At 54.0% G+C, this 13,856-nt stretch overlaps 1 protein-coding gene across 1 annotated transcript; it reads right to left on the bottom strand.

The window, feature by feature from the left end:
• Positions 1–2,930: 2,930 nt before the first annotated feature.
• Positions 2,931–4,822, bottom strand: LOC100191886 (UPF0481 protein). Its single transcript, NM_001137310.1, has one exon. The coding sequence runs from the start codon at positions 4,762–4,764 to the stop codon at positions 3,136–3,138; it is 1,629 nt and encodes a 542-aa protein (NP_001130782.1). The 5' UTR covers positions 4,765–4,822; the 3' UTR covers positions 2,931–3,135.
• Positions 4,823–13,856: the final 9,034 nt, after the last annotated feature.

The following is a 13,856-nucleotide window of genomic DNA, read 5'->3' on the forward strand; positions in this document are numbered from 1 at the left end:
GCTGCTGGAGCAATCTTCTTGCGCCCTGACATCCGAGATCTGCGTAGCCTCGGCGTGCAGGGGAAGCTTCTCGTATAAGGGATGATGTACACAGTGCGCCGCACAGCACGGACGCACTGTTTGACAATGGATTGGACAGACGCGCCGTCTGCAGGATGGCCCTGGCGCCACCTACCAGCGGAGTGGACAGGACACATTAAATGCTGAGGGGGCACATCGCCTGTCAGCAGGGGTGGACAAGCGGTGCGTCCTCTCCGCAATAAATGCAGAGACCGCGTGGCCTAGAGGCCTTACGTCAGGCTCCACCCGCTGGCTTATGTCACGGGCAACAAGCCACGTGGCAGCATCGGGTCTCCGCCTGAGCGGGGAGCGCAAGCGCACAGGATAAGGCCTGGACACGTGTCAGTACCGGACCCTTGCTTACGCCAGGGTATCCCCTGTCCTGGGACCTCGTTGTGGCCCGGACCTTACTCAGAGGGATCTAGACCCCATCCAAGGGACCCGACATGCTTACTTGGGAGTCCCGGACCGTAACCGGGGGTCCGGGTTGTGCGTACTGGGGTCCGGTGCTTCCTCGTGGAGGTCCGGTCCAACTGATACATCCTGGGATGTACCATCTTTTCTCGCCACGTGGTGCCCCTTGAGCCGTCCACGTGGTGGGGTCGGGTGCTGCTCACCGTGCGGCTAGAGATCGTCGTACGGGCACCGCGTCTTCATACTGTAGTAAGGGGTACCCCTGATTCAGAGTACCGACATGTTTTGTTAATTTTCGATCTGTAAGACTTTTTTTGTTAATTTTCGATCTGTAAAACTACAAAGGACCCGAACATTTTTGTTTCCATTATATAAAAAAGTGATCTTCTAGTCTATCCCACGACAAGGCTTGGGTCTAAGGTCTAGCTCTAGTCGTGATCGTTTATGCCTGTTCTATGGTGCTTTGTGTATGGGCGAAGCAGGAGTTTGAGCGTCAAGCTCATGTGGACCTAGCTCAACGGATATAAGAAACCAAACAAGCGCATGTTGCACCTTCTCGGTCTAGCTTCGTGTAGTCTAGATTCTACATGTGAGCCAGGATGGCTAGAGAAGTAGTCATTCATTATGTTAGTGTGTTTGACACCATTTTTTCGATTCTCGCGTGGGGTGTTCGAAGATCTAGTTTAAGGGACTTGTTTGATTCAATAACCGAGACACATATCTAGCCATGTGTGGTATCAGGTGTACAATTTTAGATGCCTAGGGCCCAGGCGCTGATCTCAGGTGTCAGATTTTGGATGTCTAGGCTTGGATTGAGCTATCTAGCCTGCGCTCTCAGGGCACCAACAAAACGAGCCCAAGCTGTTCAAACATGTTCTAAAATAGACAATGGGTTTGTTGATCAAACGATGTATGTGTTCTCTTTGTTAGGATGTGTCCTCTACACTAGCCGATCAACAATAACCGGGGTAGGATTAATCCTAACCGTCTAACTGTGCCTCTGATCGGGGGGAGGGGGCTATCCTAATCGTTGGTTGCAGCCCCCGGTCACACGACGCTATATAAATAGATTAAGGGGGCCAACGGTTTAAGCCAACGCTAATCACTCGACCACAAAACCCTAATCCACATAATGAGAGGAACCGATCCACTAGGCACTCAGAGTGACTGGAATAGCTGTGACTATGTCTCAGATCCCCATCATCTCATCGAGATCTGAGATCCCTCCTATAGGCAACACTGGAGGAGCTGATCCACCGCCGATCAACGACAGGAACCAATCTCCTCGCCACACGCAGGGAGATCGAGAAGGAGGAGGAGGCGGGTCTTCGCTGCAAGACGCCGTTGCAATGATGGCTAGGAACAACAACAACGGTATGTGTACTTATACCCCTCAGTATAATGGATCTACTCATCATCGAGGTATTGTAGATACAGATTGGTATTCTAGGGGCTTAGGAATCGATCCTAGGCACCATAGGATCTAACAATGGTATTGGAGTCGTCCTAAGAACCCTAGATCTCCTAATCCACATCGGTTTTATGAGATCACAGAAAGGTCTCGGATCAACATGATTGAACTCATTATTTTTTTATCATCGTTCATCACCTGATAACAAAGAGATTAGAATAGAGAGAAAGAGTTTTAGATCTCTCAAGTTAGGGGCTTCCTAACCCTAAATCTATGGTTTTCGGCCATTGAGGACTTGGTCTCGGCCACACCCATGTTATCCGAGAGAACAAAACATACCGACTTTTTAGGGTTAGGGTTTCATAACCTAACCCTATTCAGTTTTAATCTGGGTCAACAGAGATCACAGTGGCTCGAGATCTAACGATCCATGGCCAGTCAAGAAGAGACAAAAACGTAGATCGGGTTAGGGATCTTTAACTCTAACTGATTTAACCCCAAAAACCAAATGGGTCAAAGTGCACAATGCACTGTTCATTTAGGTTTGGTGACCAGATCCGCGCGTAAATAATAGAAATAAATCGCATGGGGACTCGGATCCGCGCATAGAAAAACCCCAAGAACTCGATCCCATACATCTCATCCATTTCATACATGCATTCATCATAGAGAAGGGGTTCGAGTTAATGGAGTTAGATCCGGGTGCTAGACTCAAGAAACAGCCACAGTTGGCTGATACCTCTCCTTGTCGCCGTGTTGGACAACTGCGAGACCCAACCGATGGCGGTGCGCCCACCCGCAGGGACGCACTCACCGGCAGTGAAGTCCGTGGCGCCCCAAATTCGACCGGCCATCACCGGTGATGAACCGGGAAGGACAGAGAGGAGAGTGAAAAGAAATCCGGCCGATCTTTAGGTGGTATTATTTCCGTTCTCGAATATTTTCACCCACTAGTTAATTTTTGAACTAAAACACGGCAAATAAAAAGTAACAAATGGAGTATTTTATAAGCTTGGTGTTCTTTTGGTACTATGAAACCAACATTGTAAAATTATATGATCAAATGCCATCTCCCACCGGAACAAGTACAATAACAATTCAATTGGAAGAAATCTTCCCTTGACAAAGAACTGCGTATCCAAAATCGAAAGAAAAGGAAGAAACCGGTGAACGACTTACAAATAGCACTCGATAAAATCAAATCAGCAAACTAGGAATTCGGGTTGATAGAAGTAGGACCTAGCCATCGATTAATGGGGTGGGCGGTAGTAGCTGTAGGCGCTGTAGAAGGTTTGCGTCATGGTGAGCAGCAGCAGGAAGACAGCAGCGACGACGGAGACGATCGCCCATGGGTTGCTGAAGTAGGTATGCTGCAGGCTGGCCACCCACGTGCTCCACTTGTGGTCGTAGTACCTGTTGACCTGGTCCGACAGGCCGGAGAGGTAGCTGTCGTTGATGTCGAACACGACCTCCTGGCAGAGGCGGTTGAAGAGATCGGCCACCTCTGCGTCGCTGCCGAGCCAGTGCTCTATGATGCCGCGGTCGTGCAGGTACTTGACGTCCTCCGCCGAGTTGATGAGGTTGTCCATGAAGATGGCGTAGGAGGTGATGTTGTTGCCGCCCGGGGTGGCGATGTCCATGTGGCACTGCTCGAAGGCGATGAGGTTGAGGAAGAGCAGCTTGGAGCCGTCGTGGACGAGGATCCGCGGGATGTGGAGCACGCCCTTGTCGAACTTGATGTCCCAGAAGCGGTCCGTGTTGTGGCGCCGGCACCTGATGCCCGCCTCCCGGAGCTCCGACACGCAGTGCACGAACTGCTGCCGCCGCTTGTCAGCCACGCGCCGCGGCACGGACCACTTCCTGGGCCACAGCCGCACCGGCGGCGGCGGCGGCGGCGTGGGCTGCACGCTGGCGCGCAGGAGGCTCCGGCGGAACACGTCGAGGCAGTGGAGCATCGGGCCCCGCAGCGGGTCGAACGCCGCCGTGGCCTCGGCGCCGACGGACGACTCCAGCCTGGACCGGTCCTCGCGGCGCAGCGGCGCGTCGGTGGGCATGAGCGGATCGAAGAAGCGCACGGCGAGGGCCGCGACGGCGCCGGTCTGCTCCGGGTTCCCGAGCTGGATGCCGAGCAGGAGGTCCAGCACGAAGAGCGGCAGCTGGTTCTCGAGCAGGATCATGTCGTTGCGCACGGCGTGCATCGCGCCGCGCATGGCGAAGACGGGGTCGTGGCGCGAGTACCCCAGGTCGTCGACGAAGCCCTTGCCGCCGTCCAGCGCGCCGCGGAACAGCTCCAGGACGAAGGTGCCGTCCAGCACGAGGCACTCGGCGAGGTCGTTGCTGCCCATCCCGGCGGCGCGGCCCTCGTAGCAGGCGCGCGCGCGGTCCTCCAGAGCCTGCGCCGCGCCGAGGTAGGCGGTGACGTCGTGGCCCGTGCGCTTGAGCACCTGGTGCAGCGCGCGCCACTTGTGGCGGTCCATCTCCCGCAGGCGGCGCCGGCCGCGGTGGAGCGGGCCGATGGACACCGCCTGCGGCGTGTAGGCGCGCTCGTCGCCGTCGCGGAGGCACTTGGGCACGCGGTACACGGACAGGCGCGCCCAGGGCAGGGCCGCCGCCTCGGACCGCGCCTGCGCCAGCTTCCCGCGGATGGCGACCACCCATTCCGAGTCCTGCGGCTTGGGGCTGTGCGCCGGGGACTGCGCCCGCGACCTGGCCGTGGCCGGCTGGCGCTGGAGCGGCGGCGACGCGTCACCGTTCGTGAGCCGCAGCGGCAGGTCCCGCGGAGGCGGGGTTGACCTCTGGAGTTTGGCGTCGACGGCCTCCCTGAGCTTGATCGTGATGAGGTACCAGCTCAGCACGTCCTTGTTGAAGACGGCGACCATCGATGGCGTGGCGGCTGGCTGATGGCGCTGTCGCGTCTCTTTGCTGCCAAGTCTGGCCCCGGCCCCGGGACAGAGAGAGCGGGCAAGGCAAGAAATGATGGGGGGGTCGTGCTGGTGAATCGGTGATGATTGGGCTTACTTGCTACCTTGTGAATCTATCTCATTCAGTTACCGCTTCTTGCTTGCGGGCTCGAGTACAACGACGACGAGTTGACAATCTTTTCCATTGTGTATATGTGAATGGAGTCAACGGTTGGTAACCCACGAATCCTGCGTGCGCGGATTGCATTGCAGGTGGCAAAAAGTTTGAGCGGGCACCGTCAGTATAAAGTGGAATCGGATGCTGGCTGCTGGTTCCTAGCCGTTGCGTCCTGGGGCATCGAGCATTCCAGGTAGTGGGGGGGCGCACGACGCCTTCCCGGACCCCCAACCGGGGGCAATCAGAACGGCACCCGGGCCGTATCGTGATTCGTATGCTGCTAAATGCGCACGCGGCACGCCCCCACGGTCGTCGTGACAGAAAGCTGAGAGAGAGAGAGAGAGGAGAAGACACTGTGGTTGCCGCCACAAACCAGCACGTTGGCCAGTCGCATCATCATCAGTGGTGTGGTGCCGGCATCCTGCGTGCTCTGACTTGGATGCAAGCTGGCTGGAAGGCTGGATTATAATTTAGAATAATGCCTGCTCCTCGCATTTGAAGAATGCCAATAATGGACGTGCTCTAGCGTGTAACGTGTTCCATACTTCCATGTGAGCTTTTAACCCTCTGAACTCTGATTGGTTCACTGTAGGAGTTCACTTAGGCCCTGTTCGGTTTTTAGGGATTGGAGCCCCGGATTGATTCCTAGCCGGATTATTTCTCTAATTTATATAGATTTTGATGAGCTGGAACAAATCATGGTTTATTTCTGTACAACCGAACGGGCCCTTAGGCTATCCGAATCAAGTCAGGATGAGTAGCGTCTGGTTGAACTCATGTAAGATATTTATTTGGTTGTTTGTATAAACTCATGCAGATCAGTGTACACAGTGTTTGGTTGACTAGACTGTTGAATATAACATCATTTTTTTAAAAAAATAAATATATTGGTCTAGTTTCGTTTAAAAAAAATCTCAGAAACACAAATATAAAATCGCTTCGATATTAAATCTTTTAATTAGATCACACAGTAAAAACAACCTGAAAAGTCTTCTCGATTTGTGTGCCAGTATCTCCCGCACGCGTACGCGTGGCCGACGTATCTCCCGCGGGCCTAGGTGGGGTCACTTTTCGCATCTGCTGAGACTATGTAGCGAAGGAAACCAAACTCAGTTCGCTTTAAATCTCCGCGAGTGCAGCTGCACAAACAGTAAAGAGAACCAATCACGCGGTAAGGGCTTTGTTTGGTTGAGACCCTGACAAAGCTGCCAAGGCTAGGCAACACCCAGGCCATCGATTTCCACTGCCTGGCAGCGGATGCATCTGCCTGGCCAGTAGTCCGAGGCGAGGGCACCAACCAAACACAACCTAAGGGCCTGTTTGGATGGCTCCTGGCCGGAGCTGCCTGGCCCAGTCATCCATCCCAGATAGTGCTACAAATTGGTTGTGTCGCACGACCTCGTCGTGCTTCGGGCATTAAATTGTCGGGCCAGGCCAGCACAAAGTTCAATCGGGCCGGGGTGTATCGTGCCTGGTACTAAAATCAAGGCTCAGCACGACCCTAAAACACGGCGGGCTTACTTCGGGTCATGCTAGCCCAAACCTGGCACGCTCAGCCGCAGATCAAATTGTTCTCGCTCGTCAATCCATGAGAGAAATCGTCGCCGTTGTGGAGATGTTGTCCGGTCGACGATCAGAGACGGCAACACCAGCATTGAGACCGGCGGCTACGATGCACTACTTCAGGGTTCATAATTTCGCCCAAAAATTATATCTGCATCTTGGAAAGAGCCGTTCGGTCCTTTCATATGCTTGAGGCTCTTGGATGATGGCGTCCTCGTTTCTGGTTGCCTGCAACAACTATGGGGGAAGAGCCACGAGGAGCGGGAGCGGATGGTGTAGAAGTTGGACTTTGGAGGACGACTGTATGCGTCGATGCACGTCGATGAGGCCACCGTCGAGCGGGCCACACTGCATCAGTCCCCCGCGGTGGGGGAAGACCGAGATCGCCACGCTAGGCTCTCTGATAGCAGCACTCGACTCAAGCATGGGTTTCACCGTAACTGTGACCTTGTCCGTGCCAGGCTGGCACGGGCACGGTCCCTGACGGCGTGCCGGGCCATGTGGTTGGTCCGACGATCTGAAAATTAGAGTACAACCCAGCCCGTCTAATGTGCCGTGCTGGCCAAATTTTTTAGACACGTGCTGGGTGGGGCTTCGTGCCTTTATTTGTGGGCCGTGCTCGTGCTAATCTGTTAGACATGACCCAAACTTTCACGACTAATCCTAGTCGTCCGATTTCAGTCGCCTGGTGCTAGGATGTTTGCCTGGCTGGTGAGCTGCTTGGCAGGGCAGCAACCAAACATACCGTAAGTATTTCAGGTTGTGCTTGCCTACCTGGCTAGTGGCTTGACTATAAAATTGGGGGGTCTGTCATGCTGAAGGGAGTGCAGCACGGTGTCCTCGTCCTTGCTCAGTTGCTCTAGGGCGACTTCTTCGTTATCGCCTGCTCAGCCACGGAGCTGGAGCTACCGGACGCCTCTTCCGGTGTCGCCATCGATCGATCCGTGGGGTGTGCGCGGCGTAGTTGGTCACGATCTTCACGACCTGTAACAGACGAATCTTCCCCTAGTTTCTGTTGCAGAAAGTAGAGTACCCGAGGTGAAGATTTTGATAAATCTCGACAACAATGTTGCCCAGGCTAGGCATCTGGGTACCGTAAGGCTGGATTACACTCCCAACACTAGTAGTGGGCAATGACATATCATGTGGCATAGTTGTTCATTCCACAAATTGCTGAGGATGACTCGCAAATTTTAAACTCAACTATGCCTAGACAAGTTTAGCATTGCTAGCTCCCAGACAAGGTTTACAAAATCGGTCGGCTATGGCGGTAAACCGCTTGGTTTACCGAAACCGCCGGGCCCAATTTCAATTAACCATCGTATTTTTCAAAATTCACTCTAAATTTAAAAATTTTGATTTTTTTTTATAAAAACGAAAATCGTTAGTAAACCGCCATTTTGGACCGGTAAACCACTATTTGGACCGGTAAACCACCATTTTTTGTCGGGAAACCAGATTTAATGCCAAGACTGAGTTCCACTTTAGGCATTTAAGGGGTGTTTGGCTTGAGGCATAAACACCGTATTAGTGGCCAGTTTAGGCATATTAGCCTTGTTTGGTGTTATATGCTATATGTGAAGATGTTCTATGCTATATGTGAAGATGATTTACTGTTAGATGCTATTTTTTTCCCAGTTTGAGTGCTAGTTCAGAGCCCAGACATTGTTAGTGTTTAACTGTTTATACGTGACATATATATGAGGATATTTTATGTCAACTATATATTGTTCTTGTAAGAGACATGCCAAACATAGTCTAGGAGCATGGAGAGAAGGTTGGCACGAGTTTCAAACGTAAGTATTGTAGTGAAACGAAGAGCAGAGGGATGGTACATGTTTGAAGAAGCATCTCGCACATAGAAGTGCAAGTATTTCATATGCATGCTCATATAACTACAAGCAGGTCGATGTGTTATTTTTGTTTCGTCGATAAATATTTATTTGTCGTTCTTGTTTTTTTCGATAATGTATCTCATACCTTTTGTATAGGACTATATACGGAATGAACCTATATCACGATACTTCCACACATGCCTAAGTACTATCACTATATGACTCGAGCTGAATATGTGAGTATTGTAAAGCATGTCGACATATGTGTCTTAGGAGAACTCTAAAAGAATTTGTGTTTCAGTATTGCGCAATTCGATAGTTGTTTGTTGTATGATAATTGAAGTTTGTGATTGCATATATATGTTGTATGTTATTTTGGTGAACATATGTTGTGATCGTGGATAGCGGTTTTTTTTGACCCAAAACGTACGAATCTTCATGTGCTCATTACATAATGTAACTGGTGTCTTAGTTTCACCGACAACTCAGCATGTAATATTAGCTGGCAGAATAGGTTCCAGCGAGACTTTTTTTCCTGGTGCCTCGTCCTATGAGTGTGAAGCTTGCATGGTGTTATTTTTATAAAAAAACACTCAAAAAAGTGCGAAACAAAGGCTACTACAAATTATAGACGAATGCACAAAACAACCTCTAAAAAAAGGGTACATAAAAAACCAAAACGGAACGTCCATTGTTTGCCGGAGCTTGAAGATCACGCTACAAAGATTAGTGAATAAAAGGACCACCCACAAATATCTTCACCAAATACGGCTTTAAAGACCGCAAAAAAAGACCACAATGCCTCCAAAGAACACATGCTTACAGTATAGGTGTACATTTGTGTTGTGCCTAATAGGCCAGCCCAAAGCACACAATTTCTGGCACGGTCCATATCTGGCACGGCCCAACCTAATTGTGGACCTGAGCCGGCACGACCCTTTTAACTAAGACACACAGAGGCCCACTAAATATAGACTCAATATTTAACTAAGGTCCGTCAAAGCCCACATGACTAGCATAACTTGGAGAATCTAGAGCTTCAATAAGCCATCGAGAACCAATACCTAGATATGGATAGTGAATAGTGATGATGATCATTGTATATGTATTCTGTATGGATGTATAGTACTCAATTAAAAACTAAACAGAGAACTGAATATTATTTGTGAGCTAGTTGTAATATTTTTTTTCTTTCTGACCAAAGGTTTATAATGTGCATCCACAAAACATCTTAGTTTTATTTTGGTCATATATATATTATACTTTTTGTTGATGTATTACTATTATATGTATATGAGCCAGTCTGACACATTAAGGTATTTTGGGCTATTTGGGCCGGTCTGGCACACATAACTAATTGTGTGCCGTGCTGTGGGCCGATGACTGGGCACACGTGTTGGTACGGCACGACCCATAATTAGATATGTGCTTTTGTTTGTCGTGCCTTTATGGGCCGTACTTTTGTGGGTGTGTGCCGTGCCAGGCCGGCCCACATGTACATGTATAGCTTACAGTCATTCACCATCAAAATAGGGTGTAGAACATATCAAAAGAAGAGGTCGAGGTCGAAATCGCCACATCAAAAGCCAACCAACTGCATCCTCTTACAAGCATACCAACTACTGAAATGTGAAGATCAAGATCTGACACGCCAAATTTGTCTAGGTAGTGAGAGACTGGAGAGACCTTGTTCTAAAGTATCAACACCACCTTGTTGATGACACCAGAACCAAACCTTTGACCAATAAAAAAACACAAGCCTAATGAAGAAAAATAGATCGGGCCCAAGTACTCTTGTCCATTGGGAGAGTAGCGGCCAGACCCCGAATGCTTGAACGGTGTTTTGATATCACTCGTGTTTGAAAACTATGAGGGTGTGTGGTTCGAGAAATCATTCTATCTAAGATGAGTTAGTATCATATAAGTATATTTCTTAAATTTGGTAGAATGACCTTAGTCTCATGTTAGTACTAATTAACTAACTATGAGAAATGAGTTGTGTCGGGGACCATAATTAGGGGTACCCTCAAGGCTCCTAATTCTCAGCTGGTAACCCCCGTCAGCATAAAGCTGCAAAGGCCTGATGGGTGCGATTAAGTCAGGGATCGGTCCATACGAGGGACCCGATCACGCCTCGCCCGAGCCTAGCCTCGGACAAGGGCAGCCGACCCCGGAGGATCTCCGTCTCGCCCGAGGCCCCCCTCCAACGACGAATGTGTTCCCGGCTCGCCCGAGGCCCTGTCTTCGCTAAGAAGCAACCCTGACCAAATCGCCGCACCGACCGACCAAGTCGCAGGAGCATTTAATGCAAAGGTGGCCTGACACCTTTATCCTGACGCGCGCCCCCCAGAGCCGAAGTGACCGCCGTCACTTCGCCGCTCCACTGACCAGCCTGACAGAAAGACAGTGCCGTCTGCGCCGCTCTGACTGCGGTGCCACTCAATAGAGTGAGGCTAATAGGCATTCAGGCCCGGTCGAAGGCACCATAGGAAGCTCCACTCCGCCCGACCTAGGGCTCGGACTCGGGCTAAGTCCCGGAAGACGGTGAACTCCGCCCGACCCAGGGCTCGGACTCGGGCTAAGTCCCGGAAGACGGCGAACTCCGCCCGACCCAGAGCTCGGACTCGGGCTAAGTCCCGGAAGACGGCGAACTCCGCCCGACCCAGGGCTCGGACTCGGGCTAAGTCTCGGAAGACGGCGAACTCCGCCCGACCCAAGGCTCGGACTCGGGCTAAGTCCCAGAAGACGACGATCTCCGTCTCGCCCGACCCAGGGCTCGGACTTGGGCTCAGCCCCAGAAGACGACGAACTCCGCTTCGCCCGACCCCAGGGCTCGGACTCCGCCCCGGCATCAGCCGGCGATCTCCGCCTCGCCCGACCCGGGGGCTCGGACTCAACCTTGGCCACGGAAGACAGACTCGACCTCGGCTTCGGAGGAGCTTCCACATCGCCCAACCTAGGGCGCAGACCAGCCACGTCAACAGGAGGTGCCATCATCACCCTACCCCGAGCTGACTCGGGCCGCAGGGAACAAGACCGGCGTCCCATCTGGCTCGCTCCGCCAGATAGGCAATGATGGCGCCCTGCATACTCTGTGACGACGGCGGCTCTCAGCCCCCTTACGGAAGCAAGAGGACGTCAGCAAGGACTCAACCGCTCCGACAACTGTCCCTCAGCCAGGCTCCATCGCTCCTCCGACGGCCACGACATCACACCAGCTGGGTGCCAAAATCTCTCCGGCTGCCACAATGGCATGTACTTACGGCGCTAGCTCTCCTCCGCTAGACACGTAGCACTCTGCTACACCCCCATTGTACACCTGGATCCTCTCCTTACGCCTATAAAAGGAAGGACCAGGGCCCTATTAGAGAGGGTTGGCCGCGCGGGGACGAGGACGAGGTACGCGCTCGCTTGAAGCCGCTCGCTCCCTCTCCCGCGTGGACGCTTGTAACCCCCTACTGCAAGTGCACCCGACCTGGGCGCAGGACGAACACGAAGCCCGCGGGATTCCCACCTCTCTCACGTCGGTCTTCGGCCGCCTCGCTCTCCCCCCTTCGCGCTCGCCCTCGCGCTCGACCCATCTGGGCTGGGGCACGCGACGACATTCACTCGTCGGCTCAGGGACCCCCCCGGTCTCGGAACGCCGACAGTTGGCGCGCCAGGTAGGGGTAGCTGTGTGTTGACGAACAGCTTCCCGTCAAGCTCCAGATGGGCAGTCTCCAGCAACCTCTCCAACCCGGGACGGTGCTCCGTTTCGGGAGCCTTGAGTTCATGTCCCTCGACGGCAGCTACGACATGATACTCCTTCCACCGCCGTGCGACAACGACAATGGCGGCCGACAGCCCGCCCGCCGGCGGCGGAATCGACGATGTCTTCCCCGCGTGGTGGAAGAACAACATTCGAGCTCACCCCGTCCTCTCCCCCGCCGACGGAGGAGGAGGCGGGGCAACCAAGGCCAAGCAGGAGGCAGCGCCTCGTCGGCTGTCGAGCGAGTCGACGGCCCCAGCGCCCCAACGGGGGGCGCGTCGGGCATCAACCTCGCGTTTGAGACGAAGGCGAGCGCCGTCTCCCCGCGACACGCCAATCCCCGGGCAAGCGGACGACGCCAGCACGCTCGCGAAAAGCTTGCTGGACGTCACCCTCGTACCTGAGACGACGGTGCAGTCAGTCCCCGACGTGACCTCATCGCCGCCCGTCGACCAGAAGGTACCGACCGATTCCCATCCCACGTCTTTCGAATTCAGCCTCGACCCGCCTAGCATCTTCGCTTTGGCGGGTGCTCTCGTAGAGGCAAGTCCAAACCCTCTGGGGTTTCGTACGCGGTCACCTTGGGACTGGCTGACGGACGTCTCGACCTACGGGCCCTCTAGGTCCGAGGAAGACGACGAGCCCAGCATCTGTTGGGATTTCTCTGGACTTGGCAACCCCAGTGCCATGCGAGACTTCATGACCGCATGCGACTGCTGCCTTTCCGACTGTTCCGACGGTAGCCGTAGCCTCGACGACGAGGACTGCGGCCCAAGTCGCGAATGCTTCCACGTCGATCTGGGGGGTCCCTCCGAAGGCAACCATCTCGGCATGCCGGAGGACGGTGATCTCCCTAGGCCGGTGCCTCGCGTTGACATCCCACGGGAGCTAGCTGTGGTCCCCGTTCAGGCGGGGGGCCATGACCCACAGCTTGAGCAAATCCGCGGGGTGCAGGCCAGGCTCGACGAGGGAGCAGGAGCGCTTGAGCCGATCCGCCGGGACGTCGGGCAGGCATGGGCGGGCCAACCCCCGGCCGGAGAAATACGTCATCTACCCTAGGGCTTCTAGCACCGCGTCGCCGACGACGTCAGGGTCAGGCCACCACCCGCATCTAGCGGGGTCGGCCAGAACCTGGCTGCAGCAGCGATGCTTCTCCGCGCGATGCCGGAGCCATCAACCACCGAGGGACAGCGAATCCAGGGGGAGCTCAAGAATCTCCTGGAAGGCGCCGCGGTCCGACGGGCCGAGAGCTTTGCCTCCCGAAGGCAAGGGTACCCCTCGGAACCTCACGCCGTGACTTCCCGATTTATGCGGGAAGCCTCGGCCTACACCGGACGCACGCGCAACACCGCGCCTGCGGCCCCGGGTCGCCTCGGCAACGAGCACCATCACCGCGACCGTCGGGCCCACCTCGACGAGAGGGTGCGCCGAGGCTACCACCCCAGGCATGGGGGGCGCTACGACAGCGGGGAGGATCGAAGTCCCTCGCCCGAGCCACCCGGTCTGCAGGCCTTCAGCCGAGCCATACGACGGGCGCCGTTCCCGACTCGGTTCCGACCCCCGACTACTATCACAAAGTACTCGGGGGAGACGAGACCGGAACTATGGCTCGCGGACTACCGTCTGGCCTGTCAGCTGGGTGGAACGGACGATGACAACCTCATCATCTGCAACCTCCCCCTGTTCCTCTCCGACACCGCTCGCGCCTGGTTGGAGCACCTGCCTCCGGGGCAGATCTCCAACTGGG

This window comes from Zea mays, chromosome 10 (assembly GCF_902167145.1).
Source record: "Zea mays cultivar B73 chromosome 10, Zm-B73-REFERENCE-NAM-5.0, whole genome shotgun sequence".
NCBI classification, from domain to species: domain Eukaryota; kingdom Viridiplantae; phylum Streptophyta; class Magnoliopsida; order Poales; family Poaceae; genus Zea; species Zea mays.